Below are 23,322 nucleotides of genomic sequence, written 5' to 3' on the forward strand. Positions count from 1 at the left end.
CTCGTAGTGAGTAAGTCATTTTATCTTGTTTAATGATACTAGTATTACTATTTCATAATTAGTATTGTTTTGGTTTTTTCAAATGTTGATATATTCTTTCTTTAGTTGATAATTTAACTTCAAATTTGTATGACCAAAGCGCACTTTCATATCATAACATTTCAAACAAATGAAGGCAAAAATTTACTATTTAGTATATATATTGATATTGTGAAGTATGTATAACGAGTTCTGGTTTTTTTTTGTGAGAGTTTCTTAATTATGGCAGATTACCTTTTCAAACCAAAAAAAACATAAAAACACCTTAAAACGTATTGCGTGGACACTTTTTTATATATATATCACTGATATCTATGCAAGAACACAAAGTCCCAGAACGTAGAATTATAAATTTAACGGAATAATAAAAAAAGGTTGGACAGTTTAAAATGACAGAAACTCTTTGTCTATGACAAATTGTTGCTAATGCTTATGAATCCCACACCTTTTTCATGCTTGTAGAAATGGAGAAAAAGCACAAAACCTGACAAGTCAATTACGTTGATTGATTGATAAGTTGGCAAGTAATGCCACGTTCAGTACACTTTTAACGTGTTCGAGGTGTTCAATTTTTGAGAAAACCGACGTGTCAGGAGAGAATAATCGAATTTTACAGAAAAGCAAATCAGTTATATATGCAACTAGTACTCTAATATAAATGTACATAATATATACTTCAATTTCGACAGCTAAGACCCCAAAGGTTTATTGGGTTATCCATTGAACTTCTCCCTTCCACCGGAAAACCATTGATAAAGTAGGTCGTGCGTTTGTCGGAGCGTTAATCATGTACTAGTATATAAATACGCAACTATATCTCGTCCGAACGGAGACCGTAAATCTGACAGTTAAATTTTAGAGATCGTTCCGCCATCCATATCTACATCGAAGAAAGGGAAAAAATCAATTTCAACTTTTGAAGAATGTAACCTTTTTTGGCATTAGAAAGTGGGATATTATCCACAGAGACAAAGCAGTGGCTTCATTTATATATTCTTGTCATACAAAACAAGAGAAAAAAAAACATGGTTTTTGGGTTGGATATATATTATTTAAACATTTGTTATAACCTTGAAAGGTCTCGACAATTTTAGATTCAGTTCATTTCTTGATCTACTGTTTTGTTCGAGTGTGCAACACCAGAAAAGACATTAGAACATAATATATTTTTAGAAAACAATAGTGAATTATGACATTAAAAATGCGGAAACTGGCGTATAACGAAAAGTGTTGGCACCTTGCTAATAATGCTCCCTGATGCTATATTAGGATTAAATATGATGCTTTATAAACTTACGTTGCATTTGATTAAAATAAAATCATATATGTATTTTTTTTTTTTTTTTTTTTTTTTGCATATCGCGTTTTAAGTTATATAAGTAACTGCCCCTCAATAACTATTATAAAATTGTTGAATGCATTGTGTGCATACCTTCCTTTTATAATGTGTCAATATTGAACAAGAAATGTAAACTGGCTGATATAAAATCTATTTATAAACCTTATATATAGCTTTTTTTATAATACTGTAATACATGTATCATATCCTTCTTAGAACCAAGTCTCAAACATTCTAGTACTACAACGTAGGGGCGAATTGTAGTAATAGTTAAATATTGATGCATTTTAAGATCCAACCTTTATGTTATCATAGGTTGAATGAACACACACATGAGTCAATGTTGTGTTACAATATCAATATAAATACATATGCAGATACTCGTATTTCAAATCATACCAAGATGTCACGTAGTAAGTAAGTAAACTTATCTTTATTTTAATGATACTATTTTAGCCTTTTATAATTATGTTGTGTTGGCTTTATTCATATTTGGCAAATGCTGATATATTGTTTTTAATTGATAATTTAACTTCAAACTTGTATGAAAAAATCGCAGTTTCGTATCCCATCATATACTGTAAACTACTTGATCTAGTCACACATAAAAAGTAGGCAGAAAGTTACTATTATGTGAATATATTTTGAATAGATATAGGAAGATGTGGTGTGAGTGCCAATGAGACAATTCTCCATCCAAATAACAAGTTATATATTTTTTCTTTCTCTTTTTTGTGGTAAGAGATCATTTAGGCATATTAACCTTTTAAAACAGGCAAAAACACAATAGCATCTTTAAACGTATTAAGGGGGCTCGCGGGTCTAAATGATTTTTTTTGTTTAATATAGGATTTCGCTATATTTTTATATACATGAACTTTATCTTATCCTTAATAGAAAAATGAAATAAAAAAATGGGGTCACCGTTCATTTACGCTCACAATCTGCCTATGAAAGAAGCATATATTTTTGTTAATGTCCCTTTTTTCTGTTGAACTAATAGGAGAAATAGCGGTAATATCGAAATAAAAAAAGAACTAAATTACAGAAATCGCTTAAATTTTACAATTATTTTATTTATATACAGCTTATTCAAAAACAACAATAAAAAATTTAGGTCACCGATGAGTTAAAAAAGATATTTCAATATTAATGCAAAAAAATGGCATTTTTGCACCAAAGGGAGATAATTTAGAGCTTTTTCAATGATATCGACATTTTAATAGTCACCTGGGGTCAACACGAATTGATTTTTTGGAATGATTTTTGTACCATATGATAAAGTAGCAATTACTAAAAGTAATTAATAAAATTTGTAATGTAAGATAAAAGTTTATTTTTTTTCTGAAAATCTTATACCCGCGAGCCTCCTTAAGTGGACAATTATTGTTTTTATTTATCCCTGATATATATGCAAAAACAGAATGATCCAAACCGTACAATTGCTTTAATTTTCCGAGATAATTTTATCGGAAAATAAAAAAGGTTAGACAGTTTAAAATGACAAAAACTCTTTGTCTATGACAAATCGTTGCTAACGCTAATGAATCCCATACCTTTTTCGTGCTTATAAAAATGGGGAAAAGACACGAGTTTATTACAAATCAATTGTGTTAATTGATTGATTATTTGGTGTGTAATGCCACGTTTAGTACTTTAAACGTGTCAGTTTTCGAGAAAGCCGATGTGTCCGGAAATAAAAATTGAAAATTTTACAGAAAAACAAATCAGAAATATATGCACACGTACACTTTTCTATTATAGATGTACATAATATATACTTCAAGTTCGACAGCGCAGATCCAAAAAGTTTCCTGAGATCATCCCTTGACCTTTTCACTTCCAACAGGAAAACCCTTACTGAAGTGAGGTGTCCGTTTGTTTGCGCGGTTATCATGTACTAGTATAAAAAAAAAAACGCAACTACATGCATGTACGCGAAATGAAGATCTGAAATCGGGTGACTCATGTAAAGAGAGAGTTCAACCTTCCATTCTCCAGCAAAAAAGGCAAATTAATTTTAAACTTTTGGAGTAACTACTTTTTATTATATGATGGATTGGTCATAGCCCTTAAGGACAAAGCCTAAGCTTAATTAACAACGCCTTGTCATGAGAAGCAAAAATATACGTTGTTTTTGGGGTTAGATATATCATATATAAACTTTTTTTTAACCTTGAATGTCAAAGGTCAAATATTTAAATGACTTTTCATGGCACAAAGCATGATCTTGAGATAATGCATATATACGAGGCAAAATATGAAAATTGTCATGTCAATTGAAAACATAGTTATGTTCCCTTTATTAAAATGAACCCCCTTTAAATCTGTATTTTGATCTCGAGTTCAATGGTCAAATTCACATGATGGTCATGGTGATATGCGGTACACCGTCTTACGGTCTTAATGCTATACATGTTAGTGCAAAATATCTTACGTTGATTTCAAAAGATAAACATAATAACAATATCACTGAACTTTTATTCAAAATCGTAGAGCTAATAAATTGCTTTTAAAATATCTAACCTCAAACCACTTCATCTCAAATATGCATGAACTATTTGCCACTTGACTTGTTTAAGATTTAGAATCTAAAAACATTAAATGAACATTGCTTTTGATAAAGTTATTCTCTTCTATTCCTTTGTAAAATGTTGCTCATATGTCATTGTATGTCAAATTTTAATTATAATTTGCTTGTTTCTATCACTCATCGAACAGAAAAAAATAAGGGTTTGTGTTATGTTGTCAATGAGACAGTTATCAATAAATGCAGTGCGACTTAGAAAGACTATATTAATCAGTTATGAAGCTTCATCCTCCTCTGTGTTCATGAAATGCCAGGTAATTGGTATCAAATAGTAGCTATAATAATTAAGCTCTGAGGAAGACAGACTGATATTGCGTTATTAAGTGTTATAATGTTACTTGCACTTATGGTATTGAACTTATATAAATGATTGTCACTATAGCAAAACACTTCCAATATATAATCAATCATTGAATTATAATTAACCTATCAATTATCCATCTTTTATCCATCACTAATCTGATCAAGATAATATTATTACAATTAGACTGACATTGGTTTTTTTTAATCGAAAACCCTGACTTTTATAAAGTTGTGATGTGTTTTCAATTTCAGATTCAGTTTATTTCAGTGTGCAATATATATATAAAAAAAAATTAAAATTAAAAAAAAGCATTAGAAGCAGGGATGGGGTAATCGTAATCTGTAATTGTTATCGATTGTAATTGATTACATTTTTTCCAGGAATCGACAGTAATCTGTAATCGAAGACATTTTCGATTACATGTAATCGTAATTTAATCGATTACAGCAAAAATCATGATGAAATCATCGATTACTTTCGACTACAATTCGATTACTTAAGTAAAATAGTTTGATGAAATATAAACTATTTTAAATGAAAACATGTATGTATTCATCACTTTGAAGTACTAATATGACTTAAGAGTTTATCAACTGCCTTTATATTTTTTCTATTGTTTCAAGCTGCATTATGATCAACCAGATCGATCCCCTACCTTTATTTACTTTATATCTAGCTTTTGAAACAAATGAATGTATGTGCTTGTCAATAAGTCAACACCTTTAATATTAAAATAAGAAACTAGACTTGAAATAAGAAAACAGATTTAAAATAAGAAATGTGTCTTACGTTAAGTTCTGTACTTCCTTAAAGTAGTAAGCTTATTTGTATTAAAGGAGTAGGTCCGGTAAGGGCCGATTTTGGCCCCAAATTTCAGTTTCATCTGACGAGATATTTAGGACACTTTTTAAACACTTAAGGGTCTATTTCAATTGATTCGATTAGTTTATGTAAGAGATTTTTAACTGATTCAGTCATTAAAAACGCTCCGATTGAAGCTTAAATATGAAAAATCTTTCAAATATGCCAAAAAAGTCACTTTTCAGATGGTTTTCGTCAAAAATGAAAGTGGCCGCATCCGTGTTCATCCTCAACCTTTATATATGTTATGTATTATCATCAAATACAACTTACATTTCAATATTATGAATGAACACGAATGCGGCCACTTTCATTTAAGACGGAAACTGTCTAAAATTTAACTAAAATGCTATAATTGTGAAGATTTCAGTAATTTAGCATGACTTTATGATGCTAGTACATGATATATGTGCATTGTATTGTCAAAAACAGCACATATTTATGTAGCAGAAGCATTCTACTTTCCAAAAAATAGCTAAAAGATTACATTTTCACAATTTTGCAAAACTGCTTAATTTTGGGGCCAAAAAGGGGTCTTACTGAACCTACTCCTTTCCTAAAAGCATAATTCTTAATAAGATGTAAGTTTAGAATAGAAAAACAGTTGATTTCTTATAGTATTATGATTTACATGTATTTAAAAAATAAGAAAGTTCACAAAATCCTTTTAACAATGAACCAATGCCTATGCATTGAAATTCTTTTCAGAAAAAGATACATGTATCCCTCCTTGACACTAAAAATGAATACTGTTTATAATTTTATTACAGAATTAAAAAAATCTTAACAAACTTCTTGTCTTATTTAGAAGATTACAGGAAGTAGAAAACAATTGTTAACTATTAAACTATACATGCGGAAACTGGTGTCTTCTGGAAATATTTTAAAACATATTTTGTAATGCCCTCGTAAGTCATATTAAGACTTTTTAATTTCGATTTATGAGTTTGACTGTTCCTCTGGTATCTTTCGCCCCTTTTTTTAACATAATTAACATTTTAACTACAACTAACTCTGATATATAGTTATGTTTCTATGGCATTTTAAGCTAAATTGGTAAATACCCCTTTATAACTTATATAAAATTGTTGAATGCATTGCATACATTATTAAATATGATTTGTCAATATTGAAAGGAAATGTAATACAGGCTAATATGAAATATATTTATTAACCTATACGTATATTTTACATGATACTGTTCTATAATATTTTTATTCACATCCTTCTAAATAATTGTCAACCCTAAAACAATCCTGTACTGAATTGTAGGGGTTAGTTGTAATTATTAAGTCACATTGATGCATTTCAAAATCCAACCTTGAACTATAATCTCACTATAATAGGCTGAATGGAACACACACATGAGTCAATGTTGTATTAAAATATGTATATAAATATACTTCAATTGCATATTTTACAACATGTCTCGTAGAAAGTAAGTCGTTTTACCTTTATTAATGATACTATTCTATTAGAATGAAATTCAAAACAGTGTGGCTGTGGTCATTGATTGACACATTAAATTCATCCATTGACTGGGACAATTTAGGTGAACGTTTGTATGTAACGACCACTGCTCACTTTGTACTTTTTAAAGACACTTAAACTATGGGGCCACCAAAGGTTCTCAACACCTTAATAAAGTAATTCGAAAAATTAATCGGAAATAACACGATGTTTTGATTTATAACAATTATATAAATTATACATAAAGGTTATTCCTGATTATTTTTTCGAATTATTTTATAATTAAAGGCGTTAAGAAACCTTTGGTAACCCCACAGTTTAAATGTCTATCGTAGGTACGTCGTGAACAGTGGTCGTTACAGACAAACGTTCACGTAAATTGTCCCAGTCAATGGATGAATTTAATGTGTCAGTCAATGGCCACAGCCACACTGTTTTGAATTTCATTCTATTTTATAATTAGTATTGGTTTTTTATTTTATTTTTGTCAACTGTTCATATAGTGTTACTTTAATTGAAAATTTAACTTAAAAAATTGTATGACAAAAGCGCAGTTTCATATCATATTATATACTGTAAGTATTTGATAGTCACATATACATGCCAACAAAAAGTTACTTTTTAGTATATTATAAAAGTTATTCTGAAGATATTTACAACTTGTCAAACAATCTCTGTCAGAGTTCATTTTTGGTAAGAGATCGTGTGTAACATCCACCGTTAAAAAACGGGAGGGGCATCTTTGGTGTTTGATGCCACTTTGATCAGTTTCAGCTTTTTCGAGGCGGTCAGTTTTTGAAAAGCTGGCCACCAGAGAGATGAAAAAAATCAATTATAGATATATGCAACGGGTACTCTATTACTAATGTACATAATTTAACATATACTTCTATGATAGCCTGGACCCAAAACGTTTTCTGATGTCATCCATTGACCTTCTCCCTTTTAAAAGGAAAACCTTTGCTTAAGTGGGGTGCCCGTTTATAAGTGCGGTAAATATTTAACCTTTTATTACATAAGGAGGTCGAACATCACCGTAAGGGACAACCTCTTAGCTAAATTGAAAAATTCTTGTCATACAAAGCAACAAAAAAAACATTTGTTTTTGGGGAGAATATATAATATACATGTATAAACATATTTTTTAACCTTGACGGTCAAAGGTCAAGGATATTAGACCTTTCCTGGCACAAGAAATAATCTTGAAATAATGCCTTTACGAGGCAAACGTAAACTTTTTTTTATGTCAATGGATAAAAACAGTTATGTTCACGACACAAAAATTCTACCCCCCACCCCCCCCCCCCCAAAAAAAAAAATCAATAAATAGTATTTTGATATACATGTAGGTCAATGGTCAAGCTCACATGAAGGTCGTGATGATATGTGACACACCGTCTTTCTGTTATATGGGCGTTTTTCAATAAAAGCGTACATTTCAGACCTAAAAAAAATGGAAAATCAACTTGTCTAAAATTTAATTTCAAGAGTTATTTTGAATACCTCTATAATAGACCTGTTTGTAAACAAAAAGTGCAATCTTAAATATTCTTTAAAATGATATTATTTTCATAATGTGTGTACTGTTTCGTAGGGAACTTTTGTCCCCTACGAAACTTCTTCTAAACACACATATTTTTTGCAATTTTAAATGTTTCCTATAGACATTCCAGTTTGTTTACTTTAAATACTAGAAAAATATCATTTTTTTTTCTGAATTAGAAAATCATTTTTATCTATAAAGATTAGACAGTACTTCACATATGAAGGTTCAACTCATGTTACGTAGTGGACATTTTGATGCGTTTCGTAGTGGACAAAACCGTTTCGTAGTGGACAAAAAGTTTCGTAGTTGACATCAACCCTATTATATGTTAATAAAAACATAATAAAAATTACATGAAAATAACCCTTGTTATTTGTTTTGCACGAATATAATTGAAAAAAGATTAAAAAAAGACTCCATGGTAGTGGTAGTGTCCACTACGAAACGTTTTTCTCCCATACTTGTTTCGTAGGGGACCGTTTCGTAAGGGACGTATTCGCATGCTTTATTCCCCCCCCCCCCCCCCCCACATTCCCTATATTGCAATAGTAACAAGACTGATTGTATTCATCAAAGCATTTATCAAGCTGTACACTGATATTTTTTTCATAATTTTAAAACCAGATACTGAAGGAGATTTGACCCGTTTCGTAGGGGACATTATCAAAAATACGGTATCACTCTGGTCCATTTGATGTGCTCAATTTTTCTTACCAACAATTTAATTGCCGTTATAAAAGCATCACTTCTTTTGTAAGACCCTAATGTTTATATCTCTTGCAAACAAAAATTACATTGATTTTATAAAACTGTTTATTGGCAAATTTTAATGACTTCGTTTCGTAGTGGACAATTTGTGAGGGACACACCTTCTGAAATTAAAAAAACCTATATTGAAAGCTGTTTATTAGAATATGTTGGCTCTGAACATACTTTTGAATTATTAAAGAACTTATGTAAAGTAAAAAAAACATTAATTTCTTCATTTTTTTACGATATTTTAGAGTATGAATGTTGAACAGGCGGTCTAGGGACATGCCATTTTGGTTGTTTTGGACCATTAAGGAGTCAATATCTTATCAATCCCTCTAAAAAATAAACTGTTTCTTTGCTTAAAAATGTTAAATCTAATTCAATGTACTGACTGCACAAAAAATTACTTGCAAAGATCAAACACATTTTTTTTAAAGTGGCTAGGACAAGAAAATACGTTTTTATTGAAAAACGCCCATATACGATCGTACCAAATAACATACGTGAATGTCAAAAGATGAAATAGGGCGGACAAGGTTGTACGAGAAGAACCAGAAGAACGTGCCAAGAAATCCTCGCTAAAAATTCAGGTGGACCTCCTACCGCATCCATTAGTAGTTGATTTCATTTCATTTAAAAAATGAATTCATGACCTGCATGTACATGTACGTATCGCTTAGAACACGGCCATCGTACCAAATGATCATAATTAATCATCCATGTAATTTGTTCTATGAGATGTTTGCAAACTTTCAACGGAGGCGATTTCTTGGCATGATATAAAAATGTTCCCTGTTGAACACCCCCCTCCCCAACCCCCCTTTTTTACGGTCTACATTTTCAACCCTCAAATTAAGCTTACCAATATTATAATAAATATCAAATACGGAAAAGTGAAACTATAATTCAAAACACAAAGTCCGAAGGCTCTTAGGAAAAGAAGGTGGGTGGGTTTTTTTGGCAAAGAGTGCCGTGGTAATAACCTCTCTATGTTTAAAATACACATGAAATATTTGCCACTGCTCCTTGTCTGTTATATGAATTCTAAACCCGAGTTTTATATCTGCTGTTACTAATTTGTATTCAATTTAAAAATAATTTTATAAATGTAACCTTTTTTTGTTGCCAATTTTATTTAAGTGCTTGTTAAGAAAACAAAATCTGACTTAATGATTTTTTAATTACAATTAAATCGTTTTTATAATTGATATATGGACTCAATTTTCCTACAACTATTCATTTAAACACTCACAACTGCATACTACATGTACTAAGTGCACTGAAATTCTACATTTTTTGAAAATGAACTTATTAATAAATTAGGTAATTTCCAACTCTATTTATACATGTTATAAACAAACACTTCGAGAGAATTCTGTTCTTTCGGATCTCTTTGGAAGTTGGTATGGGTATCTAAGAAAAAAACCGAGACAGAGTGTCACGTCATCGTTGATATAAATAAAACGGTATATAATCATCTATTTATGTTCGGTCTAACAACAAACTTGCATCATCTTTGATCAAACGGACTGTTATATTTTCAATCCTGAAGTCAAAGTAAGACTTTCAAATTATCACTTTTACATAAATGTACAAGTTAATAATTGCTAACACTTTTTGTTTTATCCAATGACTTTCGGCCTATTTTTATCTATATATATCTCATTCTGTATAAAAAAAAAAACAACAATGAACATTCCTTTGGCTTTGGGGACATAATCAGACATTATGAATAATGCCATTAATGGAACACAGTACTCTTGTATACATAAAGTCTGTGAACATTTTTAGTATTATTTTGCTGTTGTTGTTTACTTTATTGCATGATTGTAATATTCAGCTGAAATGATATATAAGTATATATGAGTGGGGGTGTGGTGGGGTGGGGGTGGGGAGGGAGGAGGGGGTCATGATCCCGAAATCTCGGCCTTAGAAACATGAAATCCCGAGGTCCCGAATTAATAGAAATTTAAATCCCTACATCCCGAAATTCGAAAGAGGAGTTCCTGGCATGATCCCGAAATCTCGGCCTTAGAAACATGAAATCCCGAGGTCCCGAATTAATAGAAATTTAAATCCCTACATCCCGAAATTCGAAAGAGGAGTTCCTGGCCTTGAAGTCATTAATATTAAACTTTCGAGTCAGTTTGTTGTACTCATACTAAAAAAAACAACCAATCAAAATACTGGATTTCATGTTAAGAGCATGATTTTTGTGCTCCGAGCACTGAGCAAAGTTTGATGACTTCAACACCCGAATCCCGAAATGAGCAATACCGAAATCCTGAACTCCCGAAAAAGTTCTTGCCCCCCCCCCCCCCCCCCTCCCTTCCTGGTATTATGCCTTGCTGCAGCTGATAGTGTACATTTCGTTTCATTTCGAAATATGTGCTGTTGATGTAAGAGCTCTGCTCATTTTGACTACAGATAGAACTAGCTCGTTATTCTGACCAGTTAGTGCCGGATCCAGGGGAAAAGGGGGCCGGGGGATGGAATCCCCTCTTTTGTGGACTGAGGACATATGGTAGGAACAGCACCCCACCCCACCCCTTTTATCCTGAGATGGTACCTCCTTTTAAAAATGTTTATTTAAATGATTATTCAAGTACAGAACCAACCCGGAAGAGGTCTAAATGTTTTCTTTAAACTCTTAAATTTAAGTTTCTTTTGTGACACTTTAATTATTTATATTTTTCTTATATTTAGATAAATGAATTAATATATTTATATTTACTTATTTTTATTTTCCTAATCATATAGGTTAAATATATGAATATATGTATATTTGTATGTCATGTATGTGTCACAATCTAAATTAAGTTCCGTCTACGCATTTCACGACCCAGATTCGATTTGTGATAAATTCTATTTTAATATTAAGATCTTGATTCAAAAATAATATATCATTTTTCAAACGTTTTATCATATATTAGTGCCATAGGAGCGGATGCGATGGCCATCCCCACTTTTAATAAACGATTAAATATAGGATTTGGTTATTTTTTCTGATAGTGTAATAAATAAAATGTAATGAAAAAAAAATGTTTGAATTTTTGCTGACATTTTTGTACCCGCGCAAACCTCCATGATGAATATTTACTGAAAAAAATGTAAACGCAGAACAAAAATATATATATAAAAAAAGTCCCCCAATCGCCTGAGATTAATGTAACATCTCTAGTGTGACTCGTTGGTTTTAATATGGTTACCCTGCTTGAATGATTGATTGGTTTTCGTGTCTTAACGTCGAGTGACGAATTTCATGCATTTTGAAGGGTCAAAACACTTTAACAGAAATAAAATGGGTAGGTTAGGTAGCTCGAGATGATAGAAATTTTGATTGGGAAAATATATAAAAAAAATTCTACGAGGGAGAACTTTCGTTCGTATTATATGCTATGGCTATGTCACCGTCGTCGTCCGAAGACATTTTGGTTCAAGACAATTTATTGTAACTTGAGTATAAGTGCATGGATTTCTATGGAATTTAAGCACACGGTTCTATGCCACAATAGTACGGTTGGATTTGATTTTGAGGGTAATTGTCGTAGCTGTTTTGTAATGATGGGCAAAAACAAGCACTTGTCTGGTTCACAGAAAATTACTTGGTTCATAGACTATAACTTCAGTATGGATCTCTATTCAATTTTGATACAAGGTTTCATGCCACAGATGAGATCGGGATTGTTTGGAGGTGATTTTCGTAGCTGTTTAGTAATAAGGTGTCAAAAGAGTCCAAACACAAAAAAAAAATATTGTTTCGGGACAATAACTTGTGTCTAAATAGTATGGCCTGTATCTCTACCTTACCTCAAAAGGAATTATCGAAGGTTCGGAATGATTTTGGGGTTCTGTTACATGGCCCAGACTGTTTAGGAAATTAAGACATCAAAAGGGGGAAAAAAACTTCCAGACAAAAACTTGAGTATAAGTCCAATGATTGCTATTTGATTGTCATACAAGTGTTAAACCAAAAAAGGAAACATGGGATAGATTTTAGGTTTTATGACCCTAACGGTTTAGGAAAAGAGACAAAAAAAAAGCTTTGTATAAATAGCTTATTTCTTAATTGACTAATTTCAATGGTGCATAATTCAAAGTCTTTAATTCTTGGGGTTCATATGCTGAATATATCCGGGTAGTTAGAATATAGATTTTTTGGGTCCTTTTTTAGCTCACCTGGCCCGAAGGGCCAAGTGAGCTTTTCTCGTCACTTGGCGTCCGTCGTCCGTCGTCGTCGTCGTTAACATTTTACATTTTGAACTTCTTCTAGAGAACCACTGAATGGAATGAAACCAAACATGGCATGAATGTTCCTTATGAGGTACTGACCAAGTGTTGTTACTTTGTAGCCGATCCATCATCCAAGATGGCCGTAAGCGGGGGACTTAGTTTTACATAGGACCCTATTGGAAATGCATACGAATGGCTTCTTCTAGAGAACCACTAAATGGAATGAAACCAAACATGGCATGAATTTTCCTTATGTGGTGCTGACCAAGTGTTGTTACTTTGTATCCGATCCATCATCCAAGATGGCCGCCATCGGGGGACTTAGTTTAACATAGGACCCTATGGTAAATGCATACAAATGACTTCTTCTAGAGAACCACTGAATGGAATGAAACCAAATATGGCATGAATGTTCCTTATGGGATGCTGACTAAGTGTTGTTACTTTGTAGCCGATCCATTATCCAAGATGGCCGCCATATAAAAATAGAAAATAGGGGTGATTTGCAAGTTTTGTCAAATATTTTGAAAACAGTATAATAAAAAAAGAAAATCTGACAGGGCAAATGTGTTCAGATTGTTGAGATCTACTAATGGTTCATATACGTCAAAACTGCTAAGCGACTTTTTATAGAAGTTATTCCCCTTAATTAACAAATGATACCTACCCCTCCACCCTCCCCCCTCCCCCATTTTGTCTACTTTCTTGAAAACTATATTATATACATGATATAGGGGAAAAATGCAAAAATGATCAGCAAGACAAGTTCTAAAAAAAGGTCTATTGGTCTAAATCGTTAGTTGGCTTAGATTTATTGCCCTTTGAAGACGATATTTATCAACTTCTTGCGTTTTTTTTCTTATATCTTAGAAACTTAAATATCCAAAACTGGTCAGCAGGACAAAGTATACATTAAAGACGGATTGGGGAAAATCGTCCGTTGTCTGTTATCTTTCTAAAAAACTTCTTTTAAACTATAGCTACTGGGCCAAATTTAACCAAAGTTGGCCACAATCTGCATTTGCGTATCTAGTTTAATAAATGTGTCATCTGACGCCTCCTGCCAACAAAAATGATTGACATGGCTAAAAATAGAACAAATGGTAAAATGCAAATTTTGGTTTATTATTTTGAAAACTGTTATGAAAAAAGAAAATCTGATATGAGCAATTAAATGTTGAAGAATGTCCAATTTTGAATACGCACTTAGACCAAGGCTAGCGACACAGGCTCATTTGAATTCCTATATAATATATTGCCATCTATAATTTTCCGCTTATCTTGTTTATCAGTTTTATCTAGTATGCTTCCGTTCGGTGTCCGTTTTATGCGGTACTCGTCCGTTAGATGTACGTTCGACATCCGTTGTGTCCGGTACGTTTCTGATTCTCGTACGTTGCATATATCTTGCATGTCCGTTACATGTGAGATGTAAGATGTGACCACAGCTTAAGCATATAACCAAATTGGGCACAGTTTTGAAGTTTGTTTAAATAAGGGTCCAAAGTTAAACGTGTACCTTTCCAATCCGACATTACGTAACTGTGTATGATCATTTGTATATATCCCACACAGTTAAACTAACACTCTTGTATGTTACGAACACTGTAGTTCTTCTCTCTATGTATATGTATATACCTTTATTGAATTAGCTATGATATAATTGATATGCTGATAATTCAATTGAGCTTAAATAAATTTATACCACATTCAATTCAAAGTTTTGTGGGAGTTCAAATTTTTTGGTGGATACACACTGAACTTCATCATAGTTGTTTTTGTAGCTAAACAATTTTGAGAGATGTACATTTCTTTGTCGAAAACAAACCTTAATTCTATAGTATTTGCAGGTGAATCTGATCGTACCTTTTGCAAGAGAAATGGGAGTTGCTACTTCAGAACATGAAAATTACTGGACCTCCAAGTTATTAAAGCGCATCTTGGTCTCCAAAGAGCAACAGAAAAAAAGTAAACGCAACTGGAAATCACAGATATATTTTCTTCAAAACATCATTCCATGCTTGTAACGATAAAAGTATTATCGATGATCAGATAAGATAGTGAATCGAAAAAATTCCTCTGACTCTGAAAAACGTATTCTTTCGGGAGTAAATATATGTCACTGTGTCCAATCTTGTTATCCGCAAAATAACAAAGATTAATTTCAAAATTATTGAAGCCATGAGTATATCAAATCAATTTGCGAATATTAGCAAGCTTGCTACTTATTCAACCTGGAAGGGCCAACAATCTTCAATTGTGCTAGCTCGCAAAGGGTTTAGCTATAGTGGTCAGAATTGTGTAATAAAATGTGATGTATGTGAAGCTGCGGTAGATATGGAGACTAATGATGTTATAAACTTATCAAATGAGCATGCTGAAAGTTGCAGGATAAGGCAATTATTTCAACCGAAACCATCAAATCAATGCGAACAATCCCAGAGAGTTTTAACATCTCGCCAAACTCAACATTTGCCAGAAGCTTGCTTGGTAGACATAAACATATACCCGTCTGTAGCATCTATTATGGGAGCACCAAGTGACGAGTGTCCTTGCTCTTCTTGTAGTAGGAGCAAAATCTTTTTACCCGCCCAGGACACACAGAGAGATATGCATGGTTTACCAAGGCTAATTGGAAAAAGGTTAATCCTTAAGATGAAAAGAAGAATTGAGGAGAACAATGGTCCAATTCATTCTCAATTTGAGGATGAGGCTCATCGTCGTCAGAGTTTTGATTTACATGACATTAACAATGGTATCCAGGCAGAAGCAGGATTTTTTAGTATGGGTAAGTACGTTTGCAAATTTACTCCCATGCTCATTTCGACATTAAATGTTTCTTCGTTGATGCTCGAGCCACAATATCTAATATTATATCAGAAACGCTGAAATCATTCAAACTAGCAACGAACATAATTAAATTAATACAAACAAACTGTCTTTTTGCATTGTCTCATAAGATCTCTGAAACGGTTTCAATCTCCTTGTTTTAGTAGAGAGAAAGGAAGACAGAGTATGCTTCTATTGTGATGGTTGTCTAAGAAAAGAAGTTCTTACTATGGATCCTTGGAGGGAACATGCACGTTGGTTTCCCGTTTGCCCTCATGTGTTACAAAAGAAAGGCGGAGGATTCGTTCATGATGTGCTACATGTAAGTCCTACATCATTTTAAAGTAAATAAATTAGGTTTTTTTAGTTCATGTTGTTTTAGTAAACTTAAGTATTAAGTATTTTACAATAGAAGCAAATTGTTTTATAGACATACGTCTAATAATTCCAGTTTTTATAAGAAGGAATTGGTGTATGGATAAAGGCAACAGTAGTATACTGCTGTTCAATATAGTCATATTTCAGTTAAGAAAGAACAGCCAAAACCGAGTGCAACACATCACCTAATGAACTACAACAAAAGAAAACGCCTACATAAATAGAAAAGAATTGTAGATAAGAAATAAGTATGCCATATTTCTGACGTGGTACAGGAAATTTTTAAGACAAAAAGGGGAGGGGGTGAAACTAGCCAAATCTCCTGTTCATATGGCAATAAAATACGAATATGAAAAATGCTTTCCAAAACAGAAGAAATATTTGATAATAATGCATCATAATGGATAATTCTATGTAAATTGGGAATTCGGGAATAAAATATCTATGAACAATCTCAATGATTGAACATGGAATGTCTTGTGTTTTCCAAAAGAGTGTAGGTAAGTTCTTGTTTTTGAAGACCGTGAAGCCACAACTACAGTAGTATAGTATTTGTAACTGGAAAAAAATCATGCTGTACTTAGAGACAATCGACGAAATATAAACAATACGAATCAAAAAGAAAAAAAAGAAAGGATACAACAATAGCTATACGCGAGTTACTAACACAAAAACAAGGAGGAAACAAAGAAGATATAATTGTTGAGCAACAAAGTATTTACAATGTAATGTTTGTCGTTTCCTTTACTTATACCTTTTTACACATAACGGTCATGTGTGGCCTTGTGGTCTTACTACTGTGTCGCTAGCCTGTCAACACTGACTCGACTTATGAGTTTCAATATCGTACGGCGTAGATGCGTGCGAACTCCAATCTTAAATGACAAGGACTGTCAGATTTTTTACCGTGTGTCACTTATTCTCAACGGATTTTCCGGATTCCTCCACCATTTATAACTGACCGCCACGAAATAAAACACCAGTGCTTAAACTTAAAGTGTTGTTGAACACCTTTTCAATTTTTACTTTTAATAAAAATTATACCCATTATTTCTATGTTTTATGTTATAATTTGTGTTTATGAAAAACTGATTTTATTGATATGTTATTGATTTTGATTCGTTTATTTTTTTATAGGACACTAAAATTCTCAAAAGACATCTTAAAGGTAGGCATAAGAAATAGTCTTAATGACCGACACAACCTTGAAATAGCTCTTAATTGTTATTTCATCCTTAACATATTTCAGCATAATTATGCTTTGTGACTTTTAGGAATTTTGGATCTCAATGCTCTTCAACTTCGTACTTTATTTGGCTTTTTTCAACTTTTTGGGATTTGAGCGTCACTGATGAGTCTTTTGTAGACGTATATATAAAATTTAGTCCTGGTATCTATGATGAGTTTATTCCTAACGGTATCCTGTGAGAGTTCTAAAACATATCATGATGAGGAATTGTTTAAATTGTTTTTAATTGATGGCAGAACATTTATAAAATATGGTCCAAAATTCCAAAATATGGAATGAATTTTAAGTACTGTTAGTGGTGCTAAATACTTTTTTATTATTAAGTTTAAACCTAAAAACATTATTGCGATCGATGTGATATAGCTAACTATACAGTAGAAGTGTCTAAGCGATATAATGGTGAAGTTACATTAATAACAATAACGGTACCAAAATATTTGAACAATTTCTAAACTGAAGCTTATGTTTACTATTAAAATAAGCATAGTCTAAACTGTGTATTATAACAAATAACATAAACGATATTAAGATCCATTAGAATATACACCAAATGGGTTTGGTAAAGTGATTTCATGCGACTTTGTTCAAGCATCTACAAAAATTTCAATTTTAATACATGTATATCAACCATAATGGTTAAGTTAAATACACTCTTCATTTAGGTCTCAATAGGCCAACAAAGATGGAAACTTGTATAGTTGTAGACGCTCTGGATGCTGGATATCATAGATGTCTTATCAAAGAAACAATACAAGGTTTCTTTCATGAATATGGTAAGTATGGATGATATCGTTATATTATTCAAATGAAAAGAATGGATGAACATTTATGTATAAATATTTTATCTAAGTCAACGGATTCTCTCTCCGCAAAATTCCATACATAACCGTATGTAAAAGCATAAACGTAAGACATATACTGTTTGCCTATAGTTAAAAATACAAACAAGCCACCATCTCAAGACGTAAACTCATACTTTTTTAAAGATCCAAATGATGCAAAACACTTGTCCTACATCAATGACAAATATGTTGTTGTCCCCGCAGAGAAAGCCCCAAACAATATCGTTTTTGTGTGTAAATATCGTTACATAAACTGCTTGATAAATGAATTGGGTATTGACAATTCACTTGGAAGCTCAACATATACCCTCACGACACTTACCAAAGAGGAAATCCTGGATAATCATAGGTCTGTTCTATGTTCCTTTGGAATTTCAACCAATTTGAAATATGAAGAACATGATCTTCCATCACTGTATTCTATACCTACACTACATAAGAGTCCTTACAAACAACGGTATATTGCTGGATCTTTCAAGTGCTCCACGAAACCTCTTTCTAAATTGTTAACATCTATTTTATCAGCAATCAAAGCCGGGTTCTAAAGTAATTGTGAAACTGCCTTTTCTAGAGGTGGCGTGAATCAGATGTGGATACTGAAATATTCGAAATATCTTTTAGAATACATACAATCTAAGACTCTTTCATCTTGCCATAGTATTAAAACAAAGTGTTGATTTCAAGTATTTGATAGTTTATAAAATGTGTTAACAATATTTATTACTTGGCAGCTTTGTCTTGTGTTTTTTCGACTAATAGAAATGTTATTGTTGCAGGAAGTTTTCCCAATAGCGAAGAGATGTTTGGTTCATTAGAAAGCATCAGAGATTGGAAAACATTCCCATAGCATAGTTAGATTCTTTATGAATGTCGTGGGAAAAAAACGATTTTAAGTTGAGTTTTGTTGTGGTAAGGAAATTAGCCCAATGAATGCCACAATTTCCTATTCTGTGAACACAACAATATTTGTTGATAAATTAAATGATATGTCGTGCTTTTTTTGTCAATTGATTTAATAAGATATTGAATGTCAAAAAGTATAAACATTCCCTAAGCACAATTTGCGTCTTAGTGGATGTCTAGGGAAAAACGATTAAATTTATATAAGATTTTGAACCACTGGTACAATATAAATTGACAGACATTCTGTTTGAACTGAGAAAACAATTAGTTGCACTAACATTACCTTACTGCTCATGTGTACAGGTGCCTTTAAATAAGTGGAAGCATTCTAAAATTTGAGTCAACAAACATATTTATCAGAGCGTATAAGATGAAGAGTTGAAATTCAATATAGTGGGATGAAAGACTGCATCTTCACGTCAGATAGAAGAGTGATATCTTGGTCCATTTTGTGTTTGTTTTGTGCAAAGGGATACAACCCAAGTTTGGAACACCGTTTTTTTTTTTAAGATGAAGAGTTCACATCCAATATAATGCGATAAAAGACTGCATTTTTACATCAGAAAAAAGTGGAACGAATTTCGTCTCCGTCGTGTTTATATTGTGCAAAGGGGATTAACCCAATGTATGCCACTATTTTCTAATTTGTGAAGTTGATAAATCAAATGAATTGTTTTTAATACTGTCGTGCTTTGCATCATGTCTCGATGAAAGGGACCATTTATTAATTCTACAAGATATTGCTGACGAAGAGTACAATCGAAAATTGATGTTACATGTAAAATGAATGCACGCTAATGAAATCAAATGCTGCACGAAGACGTATCAAATTTAATTCCAAAATAAGCGCATTTGTGAGGCGCTTTATTTTTTCAGTTATTTTCCTCTTTTCATGATGTTACTGTATATACAATTATTGTTAATATTTGATGTACCCGCACGTGTCTTTTTTATTAATATTTACATCCACGGGCCTTTACTCGTTGGATTAGATATTCAGGTATACGGAATGACAATAACAAGAAACGATGGATGTTAAGTTACAATCTATCATATAGTCTGTTTCTATTGTATTATGATTTAATCCTTTTAGTTTGACTTTGATATGTATATAGTAAGTTAACCAATGCAATGCCTCTGATAGGATAGTTAATACAGCTACTGTTTTGTATGATTTATCCCCGTTTAATGAAATATTTAAACTAGCTATTTAAACATACTACTGCACATCCTAATATAAACCGTCATTGGTGTTGTCATTTTTGTGTAAACTTATACGTTTCATTAATAACTTCTCAAAAGAAATTTAAAAAAGTTTTAACTTCACAAGTTTGATTATTAAAAAATTTAAATATCACAATAACATGCAAATGTATCAGTTTTAGTTGTAACCTTTTTGTGAAAAGGGACTAAGAAGTTCAATAGAATCATATTTTCGCAAACAAGGACGAGAGGAAAACAATTGTATATAAAGAAGTAGTGCTCTCACTGTGTCGATATTTGGCCGAATTTGAGGAGTCTTGATACATATATGTGATGAAAACGTATTCAAAAATAAATAAAAGTAGAAATTTAGAAAGTTTAGCATAATGATATCGTTACCTCTTATCTCAGACTGCTATAACACAGTGCAATAGCAGTCTCAGCTCTTATGAAAGTTTGAGTATGGATGACTTATGTGCTGTTTTAAATATGATGATGTATGATTCCACCATTACTTTTTTTTGCTATGAAGTATGTCATCTAATGTCATACGCATCATTTTATAATAGTTTTATCGAATGATGCAGTCAATGTTTTTTCTCCAGATCGAAATATATTTTAAGAATGAATTTAAAGAGGAAAATATGGCTACGAAATTAATACATTTTCATAATTTCTATGCTATGGTCATTAAGAAAATAATATGTCTTAATTAATTATCAAAATATGAAATAAATGTATTAAATTAATTTTGTAAATATCAATTTGTAAATATTGTTGAATAGATATGATTTTAAAATGTAGAATGTAGACCACCTAAGTTCTCATCCTTTTGTTTTATTTGTTTTGAATTATAATTGACATATTTATATATGCTGAATGTAAATATTTTAATTTCTATTTATAATTGATGCGTTTTTGTATTATTAATTATCTTATGTAGAGGTCCAATTGATGCCAAACGTAAGGTTGGTAACACGACGGGTGCCACATGTAGAGCAGAATCTGCTTACCCTCCCGGAGCACCTGAGATCACTCCTAGTTTTTTGTGGGGTTCGTGTTGCTTATTCTTTAGTTTTCTATGTTGTGTCGTGTGTACTTTTGTTTGTTTGTCTTTTTTCAATTTTAGCCATGGCGTTGTCAGTTTATTTCCTATTTATGAGTTTGACTGTCCCTCTGGTATCTTTTGTCCCTCTTTTAGAAGTAAAATAACAAAAATACCGAACTCCGATTCAATTGAAAACTGAAAGTCCATTATAAAATGTCAAAATGATACATTTGTGAATTTTTTTCAAACAAATTGCCAATCAATTCATTTGAGCATCAAATTATAAAACAAAAGTCCCACAAAGAAAGAACTGCATCAAAACTCTATGAACATGAAATTTATTATCTAAATTTAGATTGACAGTTTGTAATCAAAATTAGTATCCATGAAATGATTCTGTAAGACTTAATTGTGAAAATTCAGCGTTGTTATATTTCTCTTGTCAAAATATATTGCACTGTAAAGCCGGATTACACAGTATTATAAATTGTTCTTTTACCACAGCATAATAGCAGGTTCAAAATTCAGTTTGATTCAGCTTTTTGTTTAAGGCAATACAATTGTTGATTCAATATAAAATTGACACTTTTCATGAAAGAAGCGAAGCTTGGTTCATCTGATTATGAAATTCATATGTTAAATATATTTTTGTATTAATAAAATGTTTGTAAACACGTTCCGTTCGTTGCTGGGTTTTTTTTAAATACCCGTACTACCGCATTGCAGATTCATCAAATCACAAATCGTACTTGCACTATAAAGTGTATCTCCTTTAGACATTTGTCAGAGGAATTGTCAGTCTCTGAATTGATATTCAGAAATACAAACTTTATAGAGGTTATGAAGAAACATAATTGATAATAATAAATAAAATTGAGAATGGAAATGGGGAATGTGTCAAAGAGACAACAACCCGACCATAGAGAAGACAACAGCAGAAGGTCACCAACCGGTCTTCGATGCAGCGGGAATTTCCCGCACCCGGAGGCGTCCTTCAGCTGGCCCCTAAACAAATATAAGTACTAGTTCAGTGATAATGAACGCTATACTAAACTCCAAATTGTACACAAGAAACTAAAATTAAAAACAATACAAGACTAACAAAGGCCAGAGGCTCAAGACTTGGGACAAGCGCAAAAAAGCGGCGGGGTTAAACATGTTTATGAGATCTCAACCCTCCCCCTATACCTCTAGCCAATGCAGAAAAGTAAACGCATAACAATACGCACATTAAAATATATCAGTGCACATTATTTACAAAATTATGCCTTTCAATTCCAAATAAAAAAAGCTTCTAATTGGTTTTTCGGTGAGGGAAGGCAATGTTGGCTTGGATGACCTTTGAAAAAAGGCAGGACAGGATTTTCTAAATAAAAAATGGAGGATGAGCAACCTAGCCCCCAAAAAAGCAGTCTAACAATGTATGCAAAAAAAATGGATATCATTAGAGCTTACTAACTAGCTAGATGGAGCTTTCTTGCACAATAATCCTTAGCTGTATTAGTACAAGAGGACTCGAACAATCTGCGATCAAAATTTCCCTAAACAATATACCATTTTATCAAAGACAAGTTTTAACATACAGGAATACAAACTAGCCAGAACATTAAAACAATTTAAAACAGAAAACAATTTCCATAAAAAAATGGAGTACGGAAATGGGGAATAAAAATATCAAAGAGACAACAACCCGATCAAAGGACAAATAACAGACGAAGGCCACCACTGACGGTTT

At 32.2% G+C, this 23,322-nt stretch overlaps 1 protein-coding gene across 1 annotated transcript; it reads left to right on the forward strand.

Annotated features, from left to right (window-relative positions):
- Window positions 1-10,333: 10,333 nt before the first annotated feature.
- LOC139491336 (E3 ubiquitin-protein ligase XIAP-like) lies at window positions 10,334-22,264 on the forward strand. The gene is made up of 6 exons (XM_071278966.1): window positions 10,334-10,459; window positions 14,986-15,923; window positions 16,129-16,286; window positions 17,480-17,510; window positions 18,254-18,364; window positions 19,210-22,264. Exons 2-6 carry the CDS (start codon window positions 15,317-15,319, stop codon window positions 19,278-19,280), a joined length of 978 nt encoding a protein of 325 aa, XP_071135067.1. The 5' UTR covers window positions 10,334-10,459; window positions 14,986-15,316; the 3' UTR covers window positions 19,281-22,264.
- Window positions 22,265-23,322: the final 1,058 nt, after the last annotated feature.

Source organism: Mytilus edulis, chromosome 10 (genome assembly GCF_963676685.1).
Source record: "Mytilus edulis chromosome 10, xbMytEdul2.2, whole genome shotgun sequence".
In the NCBI taxonomy this organism is placed as follows: Eukaryota; Metazoa; Mollusca; class Bivalvia; order Mytilida; family Mytilidae; genus Mytilus; species Mytilus edulis.